At 43.3% G+C, this 27,872-nt stretch overlaps 1 protein-coding gene across 2 annotated transcripts; it reads left to right on the forward strand.

Moving 5' to 3' along the window:
• The first annotated feature begins 1,603 nt into the window (after window positions 1-1,603).
• On the forward strand, window positions 1,604-26,831 carry FAM241B (family with sequence similarity 241 member B). 2 transcript variants are annotated; one of them, XM_075934943.2, is made up of 3 exons: window positions 1,604-1,625; window positions 20,994-21,121; window positions 24,943-26,831. In XM_075934943.2, the coding sequence occupies exons 2-3, from the start codon at window positions 21,029-21,031 to the stop codon at window positions 25,195-25,197; spliced, it is 348 nt and encodes a 115-aa protein (XP_075791058.2). In that variant the 5' UTR covers window positions 1,604-1,625; window positions 20,994-21,028; the 3' UTR covers window positions 25,198-26,831. The 2 variants fall into 2 exon arrangements, with proteins under 2 accessions (XP_075791058.2, XP_006121587.3); XM_006121525.4 differs by lacking the exon at window positions 1,604-1,625 and adding an exon at window positions 18,861-19,133.
• Window positions 26,832-27,872: the final 1,041 nt, after the last annotated feature.

Here is a 27,872-nt window from a genome sequence, read left to right on the forward strand (position 1 = left end):
GACCACGAATGATTAGCTCTTTGGATATGAACCAAGTGTTGCAGTTAACATGAGTTGGGGCTTTCTTTATGAAAGGAAGTGTTGGGGTTAAGAAAAATGTAAGGAAAACACAGCAGGGTTCTTCAAAGGCAGAAATGAAGGCTTAGGGGTAGTGTCTGGAAGGATAAAAGCACCCCAGTGTGCTGAAGGCAGAATGAAATTGTGGTTAGCTTGTACCAGCAACAAGATTGGAGGGTTCCTAGTGGGGAAGGACTACAACACATTTTAGCCTCAAGTCTCTGTTTGTTTCACTTGTCAGCAAAAAACAAGGAACCATCTTATCTTTCAGAAGGTGGATTTTCTTTTCAGTTTGGTGTTATTGGATGTTTTGGCATATTATGCATAATAGTTGTTCATGCTTTCCTAAGGAAACCATAATCTGCTTTTCTCTTGGTGTCCCAGAAGAGTGGTTTTTTTATGGCTAATAGGCCATATTCGAGAATCAACAAGTAGTGAAGTCCGTTCACCGGAGACTTGTGGATGCATTGATCAAAAACCAAACAAGTGTATGTGTGCATAGAGAACCAGACTATAATCTGTTTATTCATATCTAAGCAGGGACTGTGAGATAAAATGGCAATGTTTGGTGAGAATATTACCTTTATTTCCCACATGTAGACATTTGACCAAACCTCACCACTCTGTGAGGAATAAACATGGTTAGAACCACAATATCCATGACTTCTTATTTCATTCCTTTACATCTTAAAGTGGGATTTTCAAAAGTATTCAGCATTGGCCTAATTCTGCTCCTATTGACTTCCTTTAAAAGTTCTACAGTTCATGTTTTATTGTCTTTTCTAGACTACTACTCATGAAGGTATCTGAATCAGCTGATTGTCTGCCTATGGTACAGTATAAAGAAATCTACAGTTCATTAGGTTTACAACAACATGAAGGTCAATGTCTCTGTTCTGAAGCTGTCATTTGAAGATGCAACTAACACTTGGGAAATTCTGGAAACTGAACTGAGTGGAAAATTATAGTGGGAAGAGAATGGTCATCTTCTAGAAGTCTGAAATGCAGAACTTCACACTGTTGAATGCTTGTTATAATGCAAAGCCTCCTGTATCCTTTTCTATTCCACCATCCCTACTCTGCTTTGCCGTCCTCTAATTTCTTATAAGTAGAAGTAGCCATGAGCCAATATCCCAGATATAAGCAGCCCCAGACTTTGGGGAAGCTGAATTCAAATATGGCTCAGATAAATCCCATTTCAATGGCAAGGACCAAAGATGACAATAGACTTTTACTGTCAATGTATCATCTCACAATAAGATTTTAAATAGAAAGAGCTCATATCCATGGTAGTACATACTCATCACAATAGAAAGCTGGGATACAGGCATAAAGGAGAGCTGAGGACCACTGTTCCTTCTAAGCTTGCCTTCACAGGTGATTAATCAGCCCCGCCCAGCCAGAGGCTCAGGGCTCCCTGCAGGGAGCTGACTAGCTGGGTGGGGCCGATTAATCACCTGTGAAGCTGTGCTGCCCTCAGTTTAGAGGGAACACTGGACCCAACTACTACTCATGGTTTTGAAAATCTGTTCTCCTGTTTCCCTTTGATATAGCCTCTCAATTGTCAGGTAATCATATTCTGTACAGAGTTTGCTATCAAGCTATTTTCTGAATTTGTTCTTAGTTATAACTTTTATTGCTGTTGTCCACAATTTGATCCCATCTACACACTTGTAATTAGCAGTTCTTCAGTTCTGTTTTAACTCCATTTTATACCTTCAGTTCATGCCATCTGTTTGAACCCATAATCCTTTAGTGAAATAGTTTAATGGAATTTATCTTCACTATGCTTGTCAGAATATCACACCCCTCAATCAGCTATTGTCTTTTCTAACACATAGAAATGTAGCTTTCCCACTTTCTACAAAACACCACAACCCAAACCCTCTATAACATGGGTTCCCAAACTGGGGGGCATGAAGAAATTCCAGGGAGGGTGTGAGGCAACTCAATCTCCCCTCTCCTCTTCCCCCTCTCCCCCGCTTCAAGTTTTGCTCCCTGGTCAGTTCCTTTTTTTTTTTTTTTTTTTTTTTTGGCTCAACAAGTTTTGCTGTTGGGGGGGAGGTGGCGTGAGGGTTTTTCAAAAATCAAAAAGGGGGTGTGATGCTGAAAAGTATGGGAACCACTGCTCTACAATATCTTTGCTGCTCATTGGGTTTTTAATTTAAAATATTTACACCATTGCCTGTGTGGTATGGAGACACCTGCATGGTCATGAAATTCCCCCTTCTCTTTCCAAAAGAAACAGACTGGAACTGGAGAAAAAAAAATCTCTGCCTGCTAGTTACCAATCTATCATCCATAAATGCTTCTGAAAACAAGAAGTGTCAGATCCAGCTGGTCAGCAACTGCAGATAGAGTGAGATGGGGACCCTACCTCTGATTTTGCTCAATCCTTTTGCTTGGTCAGCAAACAGTTTGTTTTAAATACGGAGATCTCATGTACATGGGCCAGAAGAAGATTAATTAAACAGGTGTTTTAAGCCCAGAACTGGAAAATTCACTGATAACGTTTCTCACTGATAGTTACAACCACTCTGTTGTATCCACCTGGAGAGTGTGTTTGGGTACGAGTAACATGCAGAGAGGGGAACAAAAGACTTGCTCTTCTTTGAGAAGAAGTAAGGATTAGTTTCTTTGTTTTGTATTCCACCTCAGGAACCAGACTAGGTTTCAGGTTTGCAGTGCTGTGAGACAAGAAGGAATGAGAGGAATATAAAGAAAAAGAAAAGAAAAAGCTTGTTTTCTTGTGGGTGGAGGAAAGGGGTTTGTGGAATAATGGAGCAGCGTACTCTATACTGGGGTGGGGAACCTGAGGCCCAGGGGCAGATATGGCCCCCAGCTTGCCTGGATCCGGCCCCCAAGACTCAGGGCTCCCTTTCCTGCATTGGAAAGCCTGTGCTGGTGCTCCATCCCAGCCTCCACAATACCCCTAAGGGGCTGGAGCACACAAAATCTACTAGTTTGGGTCCCGCTAGGCGCTGGTGTGTAAGGGGAATGCGGGGAGTGTCTTTCTCCTTCTCAGTAGGGGGCCACGACGGTGACGGGTTTTTTTTTGTTTTGTTTTGTTTTGTTTTTGCTTCTCACTTATGTGCGTCCCCTGACTGATTTTTCTGTGAATCAGTGGCCCTCAACTCTAGACACTGGAGAAGTGAGCTGAAATCTTGGATCGGAGAAGGATTTGGGAACTCCGAACTGAAACAGCTGTAGTCTTTGTTCCATGTCAAGGAAGGGATGCATTGACTGGAGCAGTGTGGGTGAAGCTTCCCCAGTGCTTACTCAATGACCAGACTTTGGCTTTAAGATGTGAACCATGTTTGAGGGGGGTGACTGGAAGCTGTACATCAGGAATCTCCAAAAGATTTCTAGCAGACTCAGCACATTCTGCCAGGAGGACTTGTCCCATGCTGGAGCGGGGCTCCTACAGCCGGTTGTAGTTGTCAACATGTGCTTTTCCCCACAGGTTTGGCCATCTTGCTGGCTGATGTGGACCATGTATGGGTGGGATAACCTGTGCCTCCTATATGCACAGCAGTACTAGTCCAGAGCAGTGCATTGTGAGTATGGCTGGTGCCTGCAACACAGATGTGAAGGGTATGAGATGTCTCTTGGTGCTCTCTTATTGGTCCTCATGCACACCTACATAGGATGAGCACAGTCTGTCCCTCCCTCCTGTTTTAGGGTCTGATCTGGGAAAGAGATTTTCAAGAATAGACCCTTATGCCTGAACAGAGCCCCATTGACAGTAATGGTTCTTGTCTTTCCATATGTCCTTATGGGGTCCTGCTTGTAGATACCTTTGCAAGGTTGGAGCCTTGGCCATACTTTCAACTTCTCATTTTCTGGAGAACCACATTCAGGCTCAAACACAAGAAATTAAAACAAAAGGACCTTCAACTTTAACATGCCTGGAATGGCTCCTTTAATAATAACTAATGAATTATTTAGCATCTATTGTTTATCTAGTACTTTTCATCAGTTGAGCTCAAAAGGCTTTACACAGGAGGTCAGGATCATTATTTCCATTTTTACAAATGAGGAAACTGAGGTGCAGGGAGGTGTATTGACTTGCCCCAAATCACTCAGCATGCTGATGAGAGAGGAGGTGGGTGTAAAATAATCCTCCTAAGCAGTATGTGATTGAGATATTAATGGAATCTTCGCAGATGGGCTATAAACTGACTGTGTAGATCTCTGTGTGTAAGTTAAAGAATTACCACATTAGTTTGATAAAGCTATTGGGGATATTAATGGAAAATTTATAGGAAAGCCAGAGGCACTCATATGAAGAGCTGGCTTCATTAGCTAGGATCTTTCCTTCCCAAATCTATTCAAGCAAGCACCTAACAGAGACATCATAAATGAACTATAGCTGTGCATCACATTGGCAAGGTAAGAGAAACTGACATGCTTTTTCCTGTTAGCTGTCAAAGAGCTGTATTTCTCTCCCTTTACTTTGAATGTTTCTTCCTATAGCCTGAAGGCATGAAAATGAAGTAGCTGGTGTTCTCCCACCTCAAAGTTGTATGAAGTGACAAACATGAACAGTGACAAATCCTCAAAAGTAGTTGGGGACTCTTGGAAATTAATAAATCCTTACATGTTAATATTTTAGCAATTTACTGACCTCACGGGGATATTAAAGAGTAATTAATTTGTATTCAACCACATATTATATTATTTATTTAGCAGATTTTCAAAGTATCCTAAGCCAGTTAGGTTTCTAAATCTCATTGACATTCAGTGGGAGTTGAACACATGATTTTTTAGTCTCTTTTGAAAATGATGAATTTTAACCCATTAACAAATTAGCATACAAGTGAGTGCCCGGGGGGGAAGAGAGGGGGGAGAGAAAGGGATATAGTTGAATGTACACTCAAGTCACTTCTTTATTGAGCTCAGCTTTGAAGATAGAGGAAGTTTTGCCCCTTTTTAGCCTGCAGATCTTTTCAACGTAAAAACTAAACCAGGCGAAGAAAATGCCACTTTGAGAAATGTAACTTTTTAAAAGGCATGTAAAACATGATCTGAGGAAGTGGGTCTGGCCCACGAAAGCTCATCATCTAATAAACCATCTTGTTAGTCTTTAAAGTGCTACATTGTCCTGCATTTTAGTTCACTGAGGTCTTCGTGCAGCATGGCTGAAGTTAACATCTTAAGGTTGTTTTTTTTTTAAAGTAGTCAAGATTCCAGTTTCTAATAGATTTTTGTCAGCTTTCTGTCAGATTTTCGTGGCTTCACTGAGACAGACTGAGACAAAACAGAGCTTTCACAGTTTGCATAGTCTGACCTTACAAGTTAAACCTTTCCTGCAACTGCATCTCATCCTTTTCTACCCAGAAAATTCCTGAAACCTTTCTCAGGGTGTGTATCACTCAGCCACTATGTGGTGGTGATAAATTGCATTTACTGTGAACATCTGATGGTCTCACTTGTGCTATGGCCAATAATCTATATCTACCAGGTTTAATTGTAGAATTATTGTCTCAGCAACTGGTTCAGTTGATTGCCATTATAACAGTAACAACAGCAGCTGGGGGAAGGAGGGGACGAAGAAAGCCGAAGAAATGTTCCCTCTCTCCTCCAATGTGTGTAACAAATTACAACAGCCTGAGGCACAGAATGGACAACAAACTCTTCTAGATTAGTGACACTTTCAAATCAATTTTTTTGTGAGCTATTGGGACTATAATTGGAGAATTTATATAATTATACAGAGGAGATTTCTAGCTTCCCAGTGGGACATAAGACAATTTTATCAGGAGTCATAGAAAAGCTATTTTAAGGTAAGATTGAAAGGATTTAAAAATTTGTTGGGCCTGATTTTGATCTCACTTAAATCACTGTGGATAGAGAGTAACTTGATAGAAGTCCCATGGCTAGATTATTGGGGTCAGCAAATCCCAGCTCAGCATAGAACCAAGGAAAAGGGAGCCAGTGGTGGCTATATGCCTGTTTCCTGGGAGAGCCTCCCATCATGAACTGTGTTATGCTAATTGTTGTGTAAGCTTGTGAACCCTCTGTTCCAAGGCCACGAGGGCAGGGAAGTAGTTTGTGTTAGAGCAGTAGAAAGCATGAATGTTTACGTGGTAGTTAGGGGAGACTGGAACTGGGGGTGCAGGAGCCTTGTGCCAAAATGGCCTTTGCATCCGACAGTCTGAAAGTGTGTGTGTGTCAGGAGGCCTTTATGCTTAACAGTATTTCTATAGAAGCTAAAAAAAAACCAACCCCAAACCCTCATACAAACAAGTCAAGAAAAGGTTGATTTAAACCTTAATGTGAGGCAGCCGGCTCAGTGTCTGACCTTGTGGCTCTGGTAATGATTTAACTCCCTGAACGAGACATTCGTAAACCTGTCAGGGGTGAGGTCCTTACTCCCTGTCACTGTGCAACTCCAGCCAAACACTTTAACTAAGGGGGAGGAATAGAGGGGGAAACCTTTAGCTTGCGGACATTTTCTCTGTCCTCAGGGTCCCCCACCTGGCCTCCCTTCAGCCATCTGCTCTGGCTGGCTGGTTCTATTGATCAAATTCCACTCAATAGCCCATCTCTCTGGCTAGACTGGGCAAAGCCAAGGTTTTAACCTCCCTCCTTATTAATGATTCCGGAGGGACTGCTGACTTTAAATTTATCACTACTCCTTTAAAAATAAAGGGGAATTTATCTCCTCTCTCCCTCCCTTTTCTCCTTCTGTTTCTTTCTTAGAGCACTGGTATTTCATCATTCTAACCATTGACTTCCAAACACTCCCCCATCCCTTTTCTTTTGGTTATTTGGGGTCTCCCCCACCTTCGCTTGGGGGATTGATGATTGTTCCATTAGTGCTAGTGACATATATATTTTCCTGTTATTTCCTGAGATTGTATCTTTTCCTTTTCCCCTTCCCTCGTCATCGCTAGCCTCCTGAATGGTATGTAAATGGCAGTCTGATCGGCATCTCTCCAATTCTGCCAGCTCTCAGCCCACAATAAAGCTGATCCATAACCTCCAAAGCACCAGGAAATGTCTTTTGAAATGGCTTTCTTAAGAGATGGAATTCTGATGGTCACACATGCAAACTTTGACACACAGAACAGTAGACAGAAAACAATATTTTAAATTGTGCCACCACTGAATTAGAGTTGGGGGTCTCAGTAGTGGAAAATTATGGGGTTCAGTTTACACAACAGCCCTAAATATTAGATGCTTGTGCCAACATGGGCACCCACATGACTTGATATGGTCTCCTCAAACATTACCTGAAAAGGGAATCCAAAGAGGATGGAGCTTGGTGTTCTTAGTGGTGACAGGTGAAGGACCACGGAGCAATGGTCTCAAGTTGCAGTCGGGGAGGTCTAGTTTGAGCATTAGGAAAAACTATTTCACTAGGAAAGTGGTGAAGCACTGCAATGGGTTTCCTTAGGAGATGAGAGAATCTGGATCCTTAGAGCTCTTTAAGGCCAGGCTTGACAAAGCTCTGGCTGGGATGATTTAGTTGGGGTTGGTCCTGCTTTAAGCGGGAGTTGGACTAGATGGCGTCCCGAGACCTCGTCCAACCCTAATCTTCTATGATTCTATGAACCTAATCACCAGTAACATGGCCTGAAACAGAGAATAATGTATTGTTTTTGATGCACAGCTCCTCCATATGTCAAGTTCCTTCCAAGTTCAAAAAGCACCACGGTTATCCACAGCTTGCCAAATGATTAATCATTCAATATGGTATTCATCTCATATTATTCCTACATATAGAACTATGCCCCACCCTCTAGAAGGTGTAATTGTAAGATTTGGGTATACTGCTGAATTTTCACAAAAGGTTTTCAAACTGAACCTTGATGGCAGGCTCACAGGGACTGGAAGAAAACTCACTCCTCTAGGGATAAAGGTAGCCATCCTGCAGCAAAAAAACTTCAAGACCAGATTTCAAAGAGAAACTGCTGAGCTACAGTTCATCTGCAAGTTTGACACCATCAGCTCAGGATTAAACAAAGACTGTGAATGGTTAGCTGAGCTACAGTTCATCTGCAAGTTTGACACCATCAGCTCAGGATTAAACAAAGACTGTGAATGGTTAGCTAACTACAAAAGCAGCTTCTCCTCTCTTGGTATTCACACCTCCAGATCAGCTGCTAGAAGTGGGCCTTATCCTCCCTGATTGAATTTACCTCATTATCTCTAGCCTGATTCTGGCCTGCATATTTATACCTGCCTCTGGATATTTCCACTACATGCATCTGATGAAGTGGGTCTTTGCCCATGAAAGCTTATGCTCCAATACATCGGTTAATCTATAAGGTGCTACAGGACTCCTTGTTGCTCCTGTAGGGATAGTTGATGGTACAAGACAGAACTCCTCACCTCTAAGCTCTATTGTTCCCTTCATCCTGTAGCAAACCTTAGGACTTCTTTACTTTCAGCATTTTAAGGGGATCCCTGCAACTTATTACCAGAAAAGCTGTCAGGTTGATTCAAGAGAACTTGGCATAGGGAAGTGAGTCTTGCTAGTTTCACAGTTCTGAGAGAACGGTAAGCTCATGGTCATAGAACTTTTGTGAGCATGGGTTGAGGTTCAAGAATGTTGGTCTACATGGAACCAAAGCTGATTTTAAGTACTTTGTGATTTGAGTAAAACCATTTAGCAGAACTCTAATAACTGATTTTTTTTCCTGTTATGCTCATTGATGATGTATCCCTCTGTGATTTTTTTTAATCTCTGAAATCATGTTTGTTAGAAACTTTCAGCTGAGTGGGTATCTAATGTTTTATTTACTCATTTACAATATAAAGCCAATGGGTTGAGTTTGCCATGGAGATGGAGCCAAACCCAAACTCTGGATAAAAAACACTCTGAAAAGGGGGGAAGTTTAGATAAATGTTTAGCTCCTGTCTGAAATCTTGTCTCTGTTGAAGTCAGTGGGAACTCTGTGAGAGGGGTTTGCTCTCTAGCCTTTGTGGCTTGCCTCCGTCTCTAATTATCAGTAATACCATGTTCATGGCACTTGTGAACCAAAACGGAGCCACAAACTCCCAGCTTGGCAGAATCAAACCTTTCCTACAGCAATGCAGTTTTGCAATGGGTAAGGGAAATACAGTGCAATTGGAGATATTGTGGTCACTTTTACAATATTAAGGGGTTTTCTTTTAACTTGGGAAATGTATTACTTCAGTTGTCCTTGCATTCTGACCATCTGCCTTGAAACACCAAAAGCCAAGTTAGCAGTATTGGCACGTGAACTTCTGTTAGTGAGCTCCTTATGGGGGATTCTCTATGAGGAAGGGCAGTCTTGGGTACCTTCCCGGTCTATCCATCTCACCTTACCACCTGCCATCGGGGCTTTTCCACTTCTCATCACCGCAACTCTCCCTCCTGATGGAGTTTCCACAGCTGGGGTATCAGAAACTGATATAAACCAGGGTCGTCTGGCCCCAAATATCTACGCATAAGAAATAGCTCTGAAAGGTGGAATTTATAAAGAAAAATGCTGGGAACGCTGTTCACCATAGTCCTGTTCCTGTGGTCATGGTGCTATATGTTTTATACAGTTCTGTATTGAATGCTGTTGTCCCTCACAAGCATGTCTAGCCAGCCAGTCCTAGGTTATGTTCAGCTATAATGCAGCCATGACATTTTTGGGGGAAGTGGATAAAAGAAGAAACCCAAGCCAGAGAGAAAACTATGGGATGGAGCACTGAATGGGCACTGTGTAGAACCAGTGCATGCTGGTGAGTGGTCTCAGCTTCCTGCTGGATGATGTGTCAGACATGTCTATAGAATGTGGCAGCTAATTGCGACTGAAAGGGAATCAGGAGGATCTCAGCTCCGGGAAGGGAGGTGTGCCCTAAAGGGACTAGCCTAGCTAGCTAGTTTCTAACCTTTTGACCCTGGAGATGCTGTTTGGGACTCTAAGATCATTCATTGGGTTGGAAAAGAATCTTTATCCTCCCCCCTTCACCCATTTTCTTCTGTTCCATCTCCACCCCCTAGCCCCTGCCCTTCACGGAGAAACCCCATTCAGTCATTCCGGGAGAGGAGAGTTCAATTAGCTCAGTCAATCGTCAGTAGAAGAAAGACACAAAGGGGCACAATGTGTGGGCCTCACCCAGGCCTGCGATGGCTTTGAAGCTGTGATTTGCTCACCCTGGGCAGAACCAAACGAATGCTAATTCACCTGCAGCTCACAGGGGGAGGCTAGGCGGGGGCTGCTGTGGGGGAGTTCTCTCAGGCTGTGGATGGTTGAACAGGCTGGCTGAATCTGACAGAGCAAATAGAAAGGATATCTTATGTGTCTCTGAACGGAGACCCCAGAATCTCATTACTTTCTTTTCCCCTCCTTCCCCCTCCCCCCCCCCCCCGCACCTCCTCCCTGCCGTCTGGCCCCAGCTTCATTTAGGGTGACTGATGAAAGATATAATCCCTTCTCCTTTTCATTCCTCTGTGCTGGTGAAAGGGAAGCAGTCTGCAGCCAAACAAGAGAGGCAGTAGAGAGAAAGCAGTGACTGATGAGGGTGTGCACTGCCACTACTCCTGCAGGCCTTGGCCATTGGTGGGTAATGTCCCATTTTAAGGCATTTCTGCCTCAAAGATCTGTCGAGAGAATGGTCCAGATTCCTTGGGCTGCCCTAGCTGAATTTAGCTTTTTCCTCCTGAATACTTCCCTGTTTCTGAGGTGTGCTGGGGATTGATCAGGATATATTAGAGGAATCTACTAGTTGCTGTAATTGTACCCAGCTGCCCATGGCCCCAAAGAGCTGTTACAGCATCTGGGAATTGGCAGGCCAATGGAATTCCTTGACCATCCTCTCTTTCTCCTGGATGTGCCTTCTGGGTTGAATCTGGGGAATACCTAGGAGTCACTGTGGCAACTGTACTACCATGAGCGGATTGACCCATGTAAGAAGGATACTCTTGGGGCTGGTTCTGTGAAATTTCTGGGAATTTTGCACTACTGGACAGTTAAAAAATAACTGAAGTGGGACTTGGACTTGGCGTGGTCTCTCTCGGGGGCATAGTTGGCCAAAGCTACTGTCCAGGCAACACATCTTCTCTACCCAGGTCAAAAAAGAAAATTTGCTTTGAAGTACTTTTTTGTTCTTATTGGGCCTTTCAAAAAAAGACTGGATTTGAAGACATCCCAGGGCTAGTTGCATCTGTCTTGGACTCATACAGGTAGCAATATTTTAATAATACTTTGGACAGCAACTTTAGTGAGGGCGTGTCAGATATTTTACCAGTAGTAAGTAACCCTAGCAACACTCCTATGGTTGGAGGGAGAGTATTACTACTCTCAGTTTTTAGATGAAGTTAAATCATACAAAGCAAAGTCACATAGCCAGGAGTTGGACCTAGAACTCCTGACTCCTAGTCCCATGTTCTCACTAGGGTCCCTCCCTATTTTCTACAGCATTTAATTATCTAATTAACAGTAGGAATTAAACTTTTTTGGAGCTTTAATGAGTAACTTCTGTGCTGAGGAAAAGTTTTAGTTACCTCACATTTAAGCATACATCTATAGATAATCCGCATGTTTTAAATTTTTTTTGGTACTTTGGCTTATTTTCAGAGATAATTGTGCTTACATAAGGGCTTTTCTTCCCTGACAGTCCAAGTTCTCCCTGCAAGGGAATATAATATTGAACCTGTCACATGACATCTGCCTTTGAGCCTGCTGATACCTTGTATTGCCAGTAGAGCCTGGGCAAGCTGCAGGATGGCTGGTCCCCTCTATAATTTGATGCTGAAGAAGGAACATAAAAAAGATGATCAGAGAAAGAAGAGCTGAAGAAAAACTTCCAAGAATAATAATGCCAGAGAGCAGATAAACCCAGCCTATGTGCATCACCTACTTTGGCTGGCTTTCTTTGCTTGTTCTGCTTTTTAAAATAGCTTTTGTGACCTAGGATTTGTTACACTCACCAGGATGTATTTTGCATATTCCGCTGGAGTTTATGGGTATAATTAGGGGCTGACTAGAGAGGGGGGAGACCTGTCTTTGTGGCTTTGCAGCATAAACAGTTGCCCTTTGTCAGAAGTGGGCTAAGAAGTTTGCAGAGGATGAAGAAAATAGGATTAATGTTAATTTCAGGCTTCTCCATATTGTTTGGGTCATGTGGCCACTGCATAGATGTGGAAGCTGGAAATGTCAAGTTTCACATCTCTGACTGGAATTCACGTGTCCATGGCTCTCTTGATGCTTTTGTTGATTGTACTGGGCAATGCTCATTCAGGAAGGTGTTTCTTTCAGTTTGCTCTGGCTGTGCTATAATGTATCCTGTAACAACCTAGCATCAGCACCACATTTAGGTTGGTTCCTGAAAGTTGCTTTTATCAGGGGCGTCATGTTTGCTCAGAGCAGAGAACAAACATGCTGCTGCATTCGGAACAAGAAGCAAGTAACCAAAATCATATTCTGCCCATCTTACATTCATTGCACTGGCTTTAAGTGTAGATTGATTTTAAATGGGTGTTTAAAGTCCGTACTGGAGAATGCCCATCTCTCTGACCTCTTTGAGCCTCATCCTGAGAGGAACTGACACCACCTACTTTTCAGGGCTCAGACTATCTCTTCTCATGTTACCAGGAGGGTCCAGGGAATGTGTAATTCATAAGCTAACACTCCTTCCCACTTTTACATACCATCTTAAAACTGTGACCTTCCCCCCAGTGAGACTCTTGTGAGCCTTTTTTATCTGCATCCACCCCACTCTGCCCTTTTCCTGTGTGTCACTGCTTGTTTTTGAGAGTAACAGTAGGACATGTCTTTATATTGAATTATTGAGCAGCACCCAAGTGCCTGGCTGTGATCCATGCTGAAAACAGAAACAGTCAAGATCTAGGCTGAAAACAGATATTTCCATGGTTGTTATGAATACATTTCTCAGTGGCAGGGAGACAGTGATCCTCCCTCTTCACAAGAAAAAGAATATCTTTTTGGAATCAAATGAAGACGAGCAGGAAGTTTATGTGAAAAAGTGCTGAGATTCTTAAATTTGGGACAGGATGGTCACATTAGTTATTAGTCTACAGCAGCCTAGAAATTTCAGTGTGAGAAGCCAATATTTTTTTCCCAATAGTACGAAAATTTTTCTTAGGAACTTTTTTTTTAAGCGTGACCCCAGCATCTGTCTGGCCTTAATCGAGTGTCATTGCAGCCGGCGGTTCCTTGCTATGGCCTGTTTTTCTCTCTACTGGAACGTTGCCCACATTGTTTCTGTGCTACGTGGACACGGCAGATCCCCTGCCTCCCCAGACTTGGGTTTGGAGAATGCTTCCCCACCTCTTCTCCCTCCCCACACACACTCTCCAAGTTGCATGGCCTATTAGGGAGCCCCTTTGTGATGTAATTGGATTTCTCCCCTTGTTAGTTTGCAATGAAAATGTCATCTATATCGCGGAGGCACTCATTCATCTCAAATTAAATTCAGTCATCTCTTTGGTGAGCTGTGAAACTATTCACTCTGCAACAGGCAGCTGCATCTGGAGGATTCCCTGACAATACCCCACGCTTCTGTCTGAGCGTAGCTTCCCCAGACCTGTAGGGCTGGCTTGCTCCCTACAGGGGAGTACTCTGTTTCCTGAAATCTGCAGATCCACCCCACATTTATAACCAGGTACTCGCATCCTGGACATACACACACACACTCAAAAGATTTAGAGGGATAGCTATGTTGGTATGTAACTAGGGAAAAAAATGGTCTTGCAGCACCTTAGACTAACAAAAAATGTTGATGGTATTATGAGCTTTCGTGAGCACAACACACAAAATAGAGAGGTGTCTCCATCTACACTTTCAAAAGTGGCTACTGATTCTATGTGTCCAACAAGAGGCACCTTGAACCTGCTCAAAAGAAGGATCCAAACTCAGTCCATTTTGAAAATGTCAGCCACAATACACTGATTAGTTTACAATCAGGGCAGTACATATTTAAAATTAAGGCTGTTGGTGGCTGACTACAAGATGTGATTAATAATTCAGAATTTTATTAGGCTTTTAGGGAATTTTATATCATGTAAAGATAAATTATTGTGACTTCCAGCCACATTAGTTGGAGCAAAATTACCAAAACAATCTGCAGGGATTGTTAAGGATGATTGGAAATAGCTTTTATGATACAAAGCCATGAAATTATTTCATATTTTTTCTCAGATACCTTGCTCTAACGTCACCTTCTAACCACCTTTTGTTATGTGCTCTATTTACCAGGAAACAAAGAGCCAACTATCTTTTACTAAGGACGTCCATGCACAGCTAAACTTTTTGGAATAGACAAAATATAGTAGATTAAATCTGATTTTCATGAAATTGTACATATGCATCTATCTGGGTAATGAGTAAGGAAAAATTTGCCTCTCATTTGTGACATTAATTTTATATAATTTTATTCCTCATTAACCAAATCAATAGACTGGAACTGAATTCTAAAAGCAGTATGATTGCCCTCTGGTGGTCAAATTACTAGTCATAATTTTTCATGCAATTTTTCATACCTGTTGAGTATGGGGGAAAGTTTGATTTAAATTTCAAAGCTATTTACTTTAATTCACATCCTATTACGACCAAATGCTAATCGAAGAGGCCATAGTTGCTTGTTTTCTACTATCAAATGATCACTACAATTTTAACAATTATCTTTTTCCTTAAAAAATACTCATTAATTAAACAACTATTCATATATATAACAAATATATGATATAACAAAGTTTATCATATAAACTTTAGTTACTAAGATGCATTGTAATGAAAAAGCAACACCAAACCAAAGTCTGTATTTTAGATTTAATTGATAATGGGGTAGAGGGAAACTCTGGAAGAATAAATAGGAATCTCTGTTAGTTGAAATGTATGGAGTTTTCTCTCTCTTACCCTAAGGGATAAATGGGCTCCAAACCAGTATGGCATTAGTATACAACACAGCTATCTAGCGGGATAGTTTGGACATTCTGAACCTTTTAAAATGTCCTCATTTTTCAATCACTAGGCTGATTAGCTGAGTGCTTTTTACTGGTTGGTTGGTTTGTTTTATTCTTTTGAGGTTAGTCTTGGACATGGTCATATGTAGTCTGGCTGAGATTTTATTTTTATTTCTCATAGACTCATAGACTTTAAGGTCAGAAGGGACCATTATGATCATCTAGTCTGACCCCCTGCACAGCGCAGGCCACAGAATCTCGCCCACCCCTCTTAGAATAATCCTCTCACCTATGTCTCAGATATTGAAGCCTTAAAATACTTTGAAGGCCCCAACATGCAGAGAGTCCTTCAGCTGTGATCTGTGCCCAATGCTACAGAGGAAGGCGAAAAACCTCCAGGGCCTCTGCCAATCTACCCTGGAGGAAAATTCCTTCCTGACCCCAAATATGGCGATCAGCTAAACCCTGAGCATGTGGGTAAGACTCACCAGCCAGACACCCAGAAAGTTCCCTATAATGAATGGTCAATTAGTTACCAAGATCATGTTATTTCATCCAACCATCCCCTTATCATAGAATCATAGAACTGGAAGAGACCTCAGAAGGTCGTCAAGTCCAGCCCTCCGCTCTAGGCAGGACCAATCCCATCTAAATCAACCCGGCCAGGGTTTTGTCAAGCCGAGACTTAAACACCTCTAGGGATGGAGACTCCACTACTTCCCTAGGTAACCCATTCCAATGCTTCACTACCCTCCTAGTAAAATAGTTTTTCCTAATATCCAATCTGGACCTCTCCCACCACAACTTGAGACCATTGCTCCTTGTTCTGCCATCTGTCACTACTGAGAACAGCCTCTCTCCATCCTCTTTGGAACCTCCCTTCAGGAAGTTGAAGGCTGCTATCAAGTCCCCCCTTACTCTTCGCTTCTGCAGACTAAACAGACCCAAGTCCCTCAGCCTCTCCTCGTAGGTCATATGCTCCAGACCCCTAATCATTTTGGTTGCCCTCCGCTGGACCCTCTCCAATGCGTCCACATCCTTTTTGTAGTGGGGGGCCCAGAACTGGACACAGTACTCCAGATGTGGCCTCACCAAAGCCGAATAAAGGGGAATAATGACATCTCTGGATCTGCTGGCAATGCTCCTCTTAATGCATCCTAATATGCCATTAGCCTTCTTGGCTACAAGGGCACACTGTTGACTCATATCTAGCTTCTCATCCACTGTAACCCCCAGGTCCTTTTCTGCAGAACTACTACTTAACTGGTTGGTCCCCAGCCTGTAACTATGCTTGGGATTCTTCCATCCCAAGTGCAGGACTCTACACTTGTCTTTGTTGAATCTCATGAGATTTCTAGTGGCCCAATCCTCCAATTTGTCTAAGTCACTCTGGACCCTATCTCTGCCCTTAAGCGTATCTACCTCTCCCCCTAGCTTAGTGTCATCTGCAAACTTGCTGAGGGTGCAATCTATCCCCTCATCCAGGTCATTAATAAAGATATTGAACAAAACCGGTCCTAGAACCGAACCTTGGGGTACTCCACTAGAAACCGACCGCCATCCTGACATCGAGCCATTGATCACTACCCGCTGGGCCCGGCCTTCTAGCCATCTTTCTATCCATCTTACCGTCCATTTATCCAATCCGCATTCCCTTAACTTGCTGGCAAGAATATTGTGGGAGACCGTATCAAAAGCCTTGCTAAAGTCAAGGTATAATTTCAATTCTCTTGTAATGATAGAAGCAGAGTAAGACTAATTTAAAGTGGAAAAGAAAATTATTATTTCAGTTTAGCATTAACTGGGCAGAGGACAACTGTTTCCAATACTAAAAGAAGTGTAATCCTCCTGTCCCTCCAATGTGTGTTCCAAGCATGTGTTTACTGAGGCATATACAGGTCAGATTCAGTAATGTTTTTACTGTAAACAGAGAGAAGGATTTTAACTAGAACCTGTCTATTCCTGCTACTGCTGATCCCATAGCTGAATTTATTATGTCCTTTTTTATGGCACATTGTCACTCCTGTTGCTATATATGTGCAGAGCACTGGTCATAGGACTTGGTAATGCTTTGTTGTGAGTTTGTGTACACAGAATATTGTAATGCTGCGTGAATCTATGTTGCTTTTCCCTCCCTTGTTATCTCTCTGCGAGCCAAAATTTCAAAAAATAGCTGCCCATGATCTGTTGTTTGCACATGACATTTTGAAAATTCAAGCTGATCTATCAAAAGTTTATGGGTCCTCCCAGTATCACAAAAGGCTAAACTGAACTGGCTTGAACACTGTGTGGAACAAACTGGTTAAAACTCTCTCAAAATGTTTTTCATCACTTTTACTCAGGGCTAATATGATCACATTAAGCTACTACAAAGTTGTCAGCATGCTTTATCTGGCCATTATAGACAAAACCTGAAGTATGTGTGGGGCTTGGAGCACAAACAGAGATTGCAAACTTTTATCTTTCATATACTTGCAGCTAAGAGTTAAAGCCAAACCCAAAGGGATTTCCAGAAGTCTGCAACATTGTTTGATTTTAAAAGTATGTGAAATGTTTGAGCTAAATGCCTGACAATGTTTCTTTGAGGATTTTTTTTATTTCTGAAGGAGTAAGGGAACAGATTAATGTTGTGGCCCTAAACTCCAAACTAGCTTTCCCCACTTTGCTTTTGTTTTTTGTTTGTTAGAGAAGAAGGCAGCAATCTGTTAAGAGGATGAGCCCCATCACTTGAGCTCACAATGGGGACCCCCCATCGAAGAAGGTCTATTTCTGTCTATTTCTCTGTTTTTCTGTAGTGAACAGGGTACAAGCAAAAGGAGAGGAACTTAGGACATGAATAGGATCACTCACCACCCCATCTTTCTGTCCATGTCATATGGACCCTCCCATTGCTTTCAACTAAGCTGATGCTAAAGAGCTGTAAATAGATCCAGAGTGACAAAACAGAACCCATCCTTATGCAAATAAACATGTCCCATTTAAAGTGTCCTGGTCTAGAAAATGAACTGTTACTGTGAATTCTACACAGGGTAATTTGGACTGAGGAGAAATGAAGTGCCTTTACAAAGCAAAATTTATGTCAGGGGACCTGACTCTGGTAGGACCTGGTAATGCCCTCATGGTGTTTTAAAGCATTATGTTTCTGTGGGGACAGAATTAACCACATTGCTAAACTGTGGTTAGTTAGTTAATGCCTATTATGCCCACTGGCACGTAGGGCAGCAATGAAGGTTCTCCATTTTTGTTTGTCTTTGGCCATTTTCTCCAGTGTGTCCCAGTTGTAGTTCACTCTCTTCATATCTGCCCCAGAGAGGACTTAGGAAGGCCATTGCACAAAGTTGTAGGAGATTTTGAGCCAGAAAGTTACAGCGCTGTAAAGTGCCAGTGTAGACAGCCTTGATCACAAGCCCTACCCTAACTTAAGCCTATAAGCTGGTCCTGAACCCTGATGATTTGGCCTAAAATTCAATCCCTTCCCCAGCCCATGAGTTTGTCCTAGTTTGAGGCACTCGAGCTACCCAGCAGATTGGGCTTTTGGGATGTGAGAAAGAGCTTTGTGACAGGCTGGACAGTCAAACAGACTTGGAGAGAAGTGGTGAGTGTTTCAGATTGTATAACCTGGGGCGCATTGCCCCTCATTTCCTTCCCACCTTCTCCTTGTGCCACGCCGACATTTCAGATGCATCAGGGTTAGGAGGGTTTCTAACCATCCCTTTAAAAAAAAAAAGCCTCAATTTGCATTATAGGCTTTAAAGATTCAGGTCAAATCTGAATTTTTCACCCTGTGCTTTGAGCATCCCTAGTTCTAATAGCCTGGAAGCCACAACTGCCAAATGTTAGAAACTAGATTCCTGGGATACCTGTTGTGTTTGTCAGTTTCCTCAGCTGAGTTATAGATTTGATTGGGTTATAGGGTTGCTTCGAGTGGCTGCAGAGAATCCTGCTGTGAGCGACCATGCGGGCCACGGGAGAGGAGTGCAGCGTAGCCTGCCAGCCGGTTCGGAGAACTGCACTTTACTGTGGTGCCTGAAGAGGGGTTTGCTCAGCTCCGGAGAGCCTCTGGCTAGGAGAGAGGCTGCCTGCTCACTCTCCTCGCTCAACTTCCTGTGATGTCAGGCTGGAGGAAGTAGCAGTGTGGGGACAAGTCTCTCGGAGTGTAGGAGTAGAGAGAGAGAGTCTCACCGAGGTGAGTAAGCGGTTTCTGACCGTCGGTAGGAAATCTGCTCAGGAAGCAGCACAGCCTCTTTTGCTCCCCCTTCCCCTGCTTCTTGCAAAATATCAAAATTCTGTCAAGAAACATGAGGCAGACAACCAGAATTTCCAAGTTCCGTGCATACTTGGATAATACCGGGCTCCTGCTCTGGCTAATCAAAACCACGTACTTGACTCAGAGGACTCTGCTAGTGCTTTGTCATAGGAGCAGCATGTTCTTGTATCTGTGCATTTATCAGCCCTCCCGGGAATGGGAGACACTGGTTTTCAAATGCCTATGGCAACCTGGGCTACAGGCCATTCTGAGCCTGCTGTGGTAGAGGGGACACACACACCCAGCTGACTTCCTCCTAAACAGACAGAGTCCGATGCATTGTGCACTGGGGTGGGAAGGCATAGCTGCTATGTTGGATGTCATTCATCCCCAGGCACTAGATGGAAATTTCTAACCATCCCTTTAAAAAAAATAAAAGCCTCAATTTGCATTATAGGCTTTAAAGATTCAGGTCAAATCTGAATTTTTCACCCTGTGCTTTGAGCATCCCTAGTTCTAATAGCCTGGAAGCCACAACTGCCAAATGTTAGAAACTAGATTCCTGGGATACCTGTTGTGTTTGTCAGTTTCCTCAGCTGAGTTATAGATTTGATTGGTCATACCAATTTTTAATTCTTACCACCAGAAACATATACAGATTGAACCTCGCTAATCCAGCACTATCTGTGGTCCAGCATGATTTTAGCTAGCAGGATGTTCACTTATCACGGGTGTGGCCAAATTTCCCCACAGTCAAATAAAGTTCGTTTACAGGCTCTCAGTGTTCTATGCTATTATTTAGTTCTAATTTACCCCAAATGTCTTCTAAGAGCCCAGTAAGCAGTGGAAGTGTTGGTAATGCTGCTAGACAAAACTGACCTCCAGTGGTCCAGCAAATTTTCTGCTTTGGCACTCGTCAGGTTCCAAAGATGCTGGGTTAGAGAGGTTCAACCTGTATTTGTTAAATCTCAACTAAAAATATTCTTCTGTGTAGCACTCTCCTGGGTGTTTTTTCTAAGGTTCTGCTTCTTAGAGATTTGCTGTTACAAGGGTAAAAACCTTATTTTAGAACCTTGTTTAACTCATAAGACAGCTGACTTAACTGCAGTTTCTAAAACTATGTTCATATGACACTCTCAGTAATTTTTACAGTTTTTTTGAAGGTTTTTGAAATACTTTTTCATGGCTACAGAATTCCCAGAAGAAGGTATCTTTTTCATTTTCTGAAGGTGGAATTTTTACTGTGTCCGTATTACCGTTATTAATAGATAAACAAGCGATATAGACACATTTATGTCTTCCCACTCCCCAAGAGGCTAGATCATGGCATACGCTGCTACCTTTGGTATGGTGTAAAGTGCAGCTGCATCACCCCAGGGTGTGTGCGAGGAAGAATGTGGCATGGTGTTTCTGTCTTCTCTGTGTGCACCTTCCTTAGGATGGAGCAGATTGTACATACCTGTTTCACTGGCCCTGCTCTGCAGGCTAGCAAGGAAAGTGAGTTGCACCATCCATGACCCCCACCTGCTCCCACCAACCCCTTGTCTTCTGTCTTTGCTCCCAGGTAGGCAGCAGAAATGGGTGGTTCCTACACTTGCTAGAGGCCTCTTGTAGGATATCCTTGTGCAGTCATGCAAAGAGTGGGGGAGGTTTGCTGTATGTCCATCATTGCCTGCGCTCATAGTATGGCCCAAGATGTTTAACTGGTTCTCCCTGAGCCTCTCTTGCCTCCTGAATCAATGCGAAGTGGCTAATAATGCGCAGCAGGGAACTACGTATCCTTTCTCTTATGTGTTATAGGTGTAACAAGGTGGGTATACCGTGTAACCCTAAGGATGGTACGGATTTTGGCCAATGGAGATATTGTACAGGATGATGACCCCCGGGTGAGAGCAAATGCTCAGCATCGGGAGAACATCTCCAGGCAGGTAAGGAAAGAGAAAACCGTAAGACATGTGGTGTATTTTTGTAATTGCTTAGATTTTTTTGCTGAAGTAAAGGGACGTGCATCTTGATTTCCATCTTCAGTAGATGCTTCATAATTAAAATTCCCATTAAACTGTGTGCGTGTGCAGCTGCACAGCAATCTGGTAGCTGAAGCACATCTCACGGGGCTGGAAGTGTGGCTCACAGCTGGGCCCTCCTGCCAGAACCCGCAGCAGCTTCTCTTTTGTGCTATTGAAAACGTCAATCCACAGGGCAAGGTAAGGAGAGAGAGGAGCCAGGTTGCCATTTAGGTAGGGCATGGGGATGGCTGTTTATGGCCCTGGCGTGGGACACATGGAGCCGCCTATGGAGAGAGTGGTCCTGCTACTGGGAGCAGCCTCCAAGGGTTACTAGTGCAGAAATGAGCCTGTAGGAACCTGACCTGGCAGGAAGCTGTGGCATGGGGGGAGGGATAAACTCTGCTGCCACCACTGCTGGTGCAGGAGTGCTGGGTTAGTAAATGGCAACTCCTTCCCAGGCACCCCAGTGTGGGAGGCAGGATCTCTTGGGAGGGTATGGCAGGGAGCTCCTTCCAGGCCTGAGACTCCTGGGAAGGGGTGGCTATAGAAACTTATGGTAGGAAAATTAGGAGTCATGGCTTGGGCAGTGGGTGAAGCTGCTGCTTGGGGAGGCTAGCTCCCCAGCCTGTGGCCCTGCCCATATTCCCCTCCCACTTTGCCCAAGCCCTGCCCCTTCCTACTGTCTCTCTCTTTTGTTCCCCGTCTTTCTGCTTACCCCTTCCAGCCAAATCCCTAAACACAAATGTAGCAAATCACACTTGAAAACAACACTCTTCTTTCCAAAGAAGATAGAGCATGTTTCCACTGCTTGACCGATTGTGAAGACTGGCCATGCAGAAGGTGCCTATAGAAAAGCACTACATTTAGGAATAAAAACATGTCAGTCACAGGTTTTTGGATATACTCTGAAGTTGGTTAGAGATTTATTTGCAAAAGCTTTGTAGTAAGAGCAAGTCAGCTGTCCTGCTGAATACTGCCTTAAATATTATGGAATACATGATGCATCCCTTCTCTGTTTTACATTTTCTTCATCAGCATTTCTAAGCTGATTTTATATTTTAAATGTAGCTTTAAGCCTTTAAAAAGTAATAATTCCCGATTAATACATATGTAACACATTGAAACAAAGACACTATTTTAAGTTAATCAGAGCAGTTTAGTGTATTCGTAGAAAAGTTCATTGCATTTAGAAAAAGGGAATACACAATTTATTTTGTGTGATCTCCATAACAATAGACATATTTATGAAATGTCACAATATGTGATTGTGTTAAAATATGTATATTTTATATCTGACTAAAGTGCAGGTTTTGGTGGAGGGTTCTCTTTAAACCTAGTTAATCAAATAATCAGAACTAAAGAAAGGGCAACTCATTTGTCCAGCAATCTGGAAGAAAAGGGGTATTGTCCCTTTAAGGGTTCTCAAAAGGAGAAAGAGTACAGCAGCAGGAATGGACAGAAAGGACAGGAAGACTTTGGAAGCAATTGTTTGTACAATAGTAATTAAAATCACAACATGTATTTTAGATAAGGGTGTCTTTTGAAGAGTATTTAAAAAACTATATGCCTGAAGATCGAAGCCTTTAAGGCTGAAGCTGAATATTGAGATTGTGCATCTGAAAATCTATGCAAGGATATTTTTTTAGAGATGTGATTTTTATAATCTTCAGCAACAAACTAATTAAATGTTTAAAGCAAAGTTTAAGCTAAGATCCTGTAGACATTGTACACTATTGCACGACTTCCAGAGGGGTAGCTGTGTTAGTCTGTTTCAGCAAAAACAACGAGGAATCCTGTGGCACCTTAAAGAATAACAGATTTATTTGGTTCAGAGGATAGCCATATTAGTCTGTAACTGGAAAAACTTAAACAACGAATAATCCAGCAGCACCTTAGAGACTGACAAAACATGTAGATGGTATCATGAGCTTTCATGGGCACAACACTTCTTTAGCTGAGTGATTTATTTGGGCCCATGAACACTTATGCCCAAGTACATCTATTAGTTTTTAAGGTGCCACAGGACTCGTGGTGTTTAAAGCACAACTGCCTTTTTGACAGTAAATTCAGAAACTGTCAGTATATATGTTCAGGTTACAACATGCCTGTTAAATGGCTTTGTTACCACTTAATGGCTCTTTCACAGGTTCAATGTTAAGTAAATAGGTCTGGCAAGCTGGAAGACTTTTCACTTTTAAGATAATTGATCCACTCCTGGGAAAGACTCTTACCAGGCTGCGACAGCTAGCTGGCGGTGCGTGCAGAGTCAGAATAGGGATAGGAAGAGCAGAGAGGTTGAGCACTAAGACCCAGGGAAGGCATTGCTTCCCGTTGCTTCATATCTGCTGCCCATGGCTTCTGGTTTCCAACATGTGTGTTTCTTAACTCTGAACTGTTGAAAGTTAATGGGCTCTCAACCACTGTGATGTGTGCCCACATGTCCCATATGCATGCATAATGCTAACATGTTGCTTTAAAAATGGCTTGCACTATTCAATGCAATATAGTGTAAGATGATTTTTTTTTAAAGTCTAAGATTGCCCAAGGACAAAAATGTAGCTCTCACTGGAGTTTGAAACTTGCTCACAACAAAGAAAATGTAGAGGGATCATTTGTTCAGAGGGCTAAGCAAGACAGAATTGGGAGAAGGGAGCACATCACATTTTACAGCAAAATACTGGAAAAACTATTGGGGTAGGCATGAGAAATGACCAGTGCTGGTGCGGACGCAGTATTTGGGTAGGAATCTGAATTCACATTAAGAGCCCAACCACCCTTGACTGCTTGGCTCTATAATGTGGGCCTGGAGATGGAATGACTACGGACGCCAGGGATCTGCAGGACACAGAGACTTAAGCTCTCTAATTCCCAGATGTCAGTTCAGGGCCAGTTCCTGGGGTGGGTGATCACAGTAATTGCTTTGGATGCCAACTTCCAGAGGGGACAGTGCTGCTGTGCTGCTCTTTGCTGTTTGTTTGGCTGCTCACAGGTCACAGAACATGTGTTCTGTCATGGCCAACAAAATGCCTGTGGCAATTCCTACATTAGTTGCCCTTCTGCCAGCCCTCCTGGAATCAGCACCTCTAAACATGGCTGTGGGGGAATTTTGTTTCCATTTGCTTGCCTACTGAAGTGGTGCTTGTAAGTCCCTTTGAGGGCAGTGGTAATGTGCTGGGGGAGCTAATGCTGATTTGAACAGCATCGACTCCAGCTTGGATTTTAGAAATCTGGTAGTAGTGGAGCATGCTCCTTGGCTCTACCTTCTCCTCCTCTTGCACACCCCTTTCTTCTTCAGTTCCATAAATCCCCAGCTACGCAGAGTGTGTAAAGGCTTCATGTTCTTAGGCAAGGAGCTGATGTTCCTAGCTGTTTCCGCCTACCTGGGCTTCCCTGCATCTGCCTGTGAGTGTGTGTGTGTGTGTTGTGGCTCAAGGGATTTACGTATAGGGTGGTGAGTGAAATTATGTACTGTGAGGTGTAGCCTGAAAGATGCCAGTCCCTGTAATAGACCCAACTTGCTGTTCTTCTCTCCCCACAATTTCTGCATAAAAGCCACGCAGTTCCTAAGAAATGTTTGTGAAAGGTGGGGCAGTCAGTTGTGGTGACCTCGGGATGACATTTTACTCTGAATTAAACAAACAGGAACATTTCTGAGAGTTTGCCTGGTTCTTTCCTTCCGCTCCCACTTCTTCTGAGAGTCTGATTCAACAGGCTGAATTCCTTCTCTCTCATTATGTTTGCAGGAGTTTTTCAACGTGGTGCCTAATGCAGGCCATGCTCCACCGCAGCAGCAAGCTGCCAGGCCCGGGGGGCGCTCTCCATTTTCCGAACTGAACCAACAGCTAGTGAACATGGGATTTCCCCTCTGGAACCTCGGTAACCACGTGGTGGAGCCAGTGATGTCCATTCTGCTGCTTTTCCTCCTCATGATGGTGGGCGTGCGGGGGCTTCTGTTGGTGGGCCTTATCTACGTGGTCTCACACCTCAGTCAGCGGTGACAATGTCCTCTTACAGGCCACCACGGCTACCTGCTCGGTGACGATTTCCTTGGCAGGCGTGTGTGTGTTTGTGAGTGAGTGTGTGTGTGTGTGGGGGGGGGGGGGGTACACGTGTGCACAGGGGCATAGCTGTATATTCTGAAAGTGTCCGTATGTACCATTGCAGGGGAATTGAAGTGAGGCTTTTTTTTTTCCCACATTAAGCTGCTCTGTTTTAGGGTTGTCCAAGCGAGGCCTGGCTTGCCCTGGAGCTTCCATCCCCAGCTAGAGAAGTCACGCTAGAAGTCCAGCCATAGAAAGGGTCTGGCATGTCATGTTGTGTCATCCAGCACTAACGAGATCCAGTGTCTCGCCCTGAGGGGACCTGACCTGGGAGCTTCATTTTCATCTGCAGGTGTGAAGGGCAGGAGGGGTCTCCAAGGAGCGATGAAACAAACATGATGTGAGACAATTTGAAAACGGCTTGGAGAAGGCAGGGTTTGCCATGCAAATTAGTGATTTGATCTTAGAGGTGTATTAGAAGGGAAATGTCAGTTAAAAGAAGAAGAAATATTGATGGGCTTGACTGACAGCACGTCTTAAACGCATGGGACTGGAGGGCTATAATAAGGGCCTGAAGGGGGTTGTTAAAATAAAAAGTGGAGAGACCAGAAAGGAGCTTGAAGAAGATTAAAACAGGGAAGAAGAAAAGTGTCTGTAAAACAGATGATGCCACCTGTGATTTCGTCTTGCCTGGGTTGTCAGGGATATTTGTGTTTGAACAAGAACTTGCTCCCTTTCTTCTGCTGTGTGGGACTATTGTCACTGCAGGTGATATCTTTGCCCTTCTGCAATGGAAATGATTCCAGCATTCAGAACCAGGGGAAGTTGGACTTGGAAATGTGTGGCTGGAGGAACCAATTTTTAAACAATAGACATGGATAATTTGCAAAAGTGGAAATGAAACACATCTGCTAAAAGATCATATTAGAGAGGGGTTGTGTTTGGTGTGGTGTATTTTAAAGCCTTCTTCAATCCTTTGTTAAGGCTAAGAAACAGAAGAACTTTCCCCTGGATGAGCTGAGAATGAGTGGGCAATATTTCTCCTCCATCTGATAAATAGGATTGGGCCCCAACAAAAACAGCAGATCCAGACTTGGGAAGTTCACATCCCATCTGATCCATATTTCAGGTCTATTTGTCATTATAGTGGGCCAAACCACACCCACAAATTTGCAGGGAGTATTTAAATTCTGTGAGGTTTGGATTCAGATCTAGATACAGTTTTGAATTCTGACTTGGGACCATATTGGCTTATAACAGCTTTATTCTTAGTGTTTTCGTGCACACGTGTGTGTGTATGTGTTGGAGAGGAGGAGCCTTGCTGAACACTTGTGTAGCGTGCATGGACAGAGTGGTTCTTGTTTTTGTTCAATAAGCAGAGTGAAGGAAATTGTGTATCACAAATTGACTGTAAATTTCAGCCTTCCCCTGTGGAGGGTAATAATGCCAAGAGCAACACCTCAGGTTCTCCTCTGGTTCCTGTGATAATGAGAACCTTCTGCTGAAACAACAAGGAGAAAAAACTGAAACATGACATTTTATAATAAAATTGAAGTTGTTCTGTGACTCTGGTACATAAACTTCTTTCCAAACTTCCTGTTCTCTGAATTTTTTTTTTTGCTCTTGGGCCTGTGGTGAGCATGCCAGAGCTGGTGAAAGTTGGTGATAGTTTCCCAAGCAGGGCCCCTACAAATGCTAAATACTAGGAAGTCTGGGAAGACACAGCAATGGTTTTACCAGTTTACTGATTAAATGCAACCCTAGAAATGAACTGACTAGCTTAGGTGATTGGAATAGTGAGCCTGTCACGCCAATGGAGTCTAAGAATCTCACAGGCTCGCTTTATAGGGCTGGGCTGATATTTCGAAAGGCTGCTGCTTTTAAGATGAGAGTCTCAGCCCCCCGCCCTTCTAAAACTGATGCCCTCTTTAATTGCAGAGTTCTGGCATTAACTGAAATTTGTTACCTTCTGATGGTCATTTGGTGGCTTATAAAACATGATGCGATGATCTCAGCTTAGTTCCTAATGAAAAACTGTCTACATTCAGCATACATGTCAATTGCTATAAGAGTTTCATGTAGAGGGCAAGGACTGAATGGCATTCTGGGACTAAACCATGCACCCCTGTGGAGAATCCCTCCAAAGCTAACCCAAGGAGGCATATTAGCAGGTTAATGCTGGGTTGTGGGTTTTGCATGGAGAGTGGGCTAATTTGGGAAGCCAGGTTGTTATATTGTGTAGAGATGGCAGAGGCTGACTGGCTTCCAGAAGCCCCTTGAACCAAAGCCAGTCTCCCTGGTGGAAAACCAACATAAGGGACTAATCCCATGGGATTTCTTCCTGTCTGCATCACCAGCTCTTCCTCCATAGGAAGGCAGAGCCTCTGAGAGGGACTCTGACAGAGATGGGACTTCAACGCTGGCGGCCTCCCATTGTGAGCTCGAGTGACGGAACTAATCCTGTTAGTAAATCGTGCCTGCTTGTTCCACAGAAGAGAAGCTTCTTGTGAAAAGAAACAATAAGGGTGAGCATAAGGGATTTGGGTGCTTCTACAACAGACGTGTTAATCACTAGACCTAATCTCCTAAACGACTGTGTTCTTGTGTCAGGTTGAATTTGAAGCCTGAATGCT

This window comes from Pelodiscus sinensis, chromosome 8, assembly GCF_052426305.1.
Source record: "Pelodiscus sinensis isolate ZL-2025 chromosome 8, ASM5242630v1, whole genome shotgun sequence".
Classification (NCBI taxonomy): domain Eukaryota; kingdom Metazoa; phylum Chordata; order Testudines; family Trionychidae; genus Pelodiscus; species Pelodiscus sinensis.

Coding starts and splice junctions, on each gene's coding strand:
- FAM241B (XM_075934943.2), top strand. CDS start 21,029: ATGGTACGGATTTTGGCCAATGGAGATATTGTACAGGATGATGACCCC. Junction 21,122..24,942: donor GGGAGAACATCTCCAGGCAG/GTAAGGAAAGAG, acceptor TTATGTTTGCAG/GAGTTTTTCAACGTGGTGCC.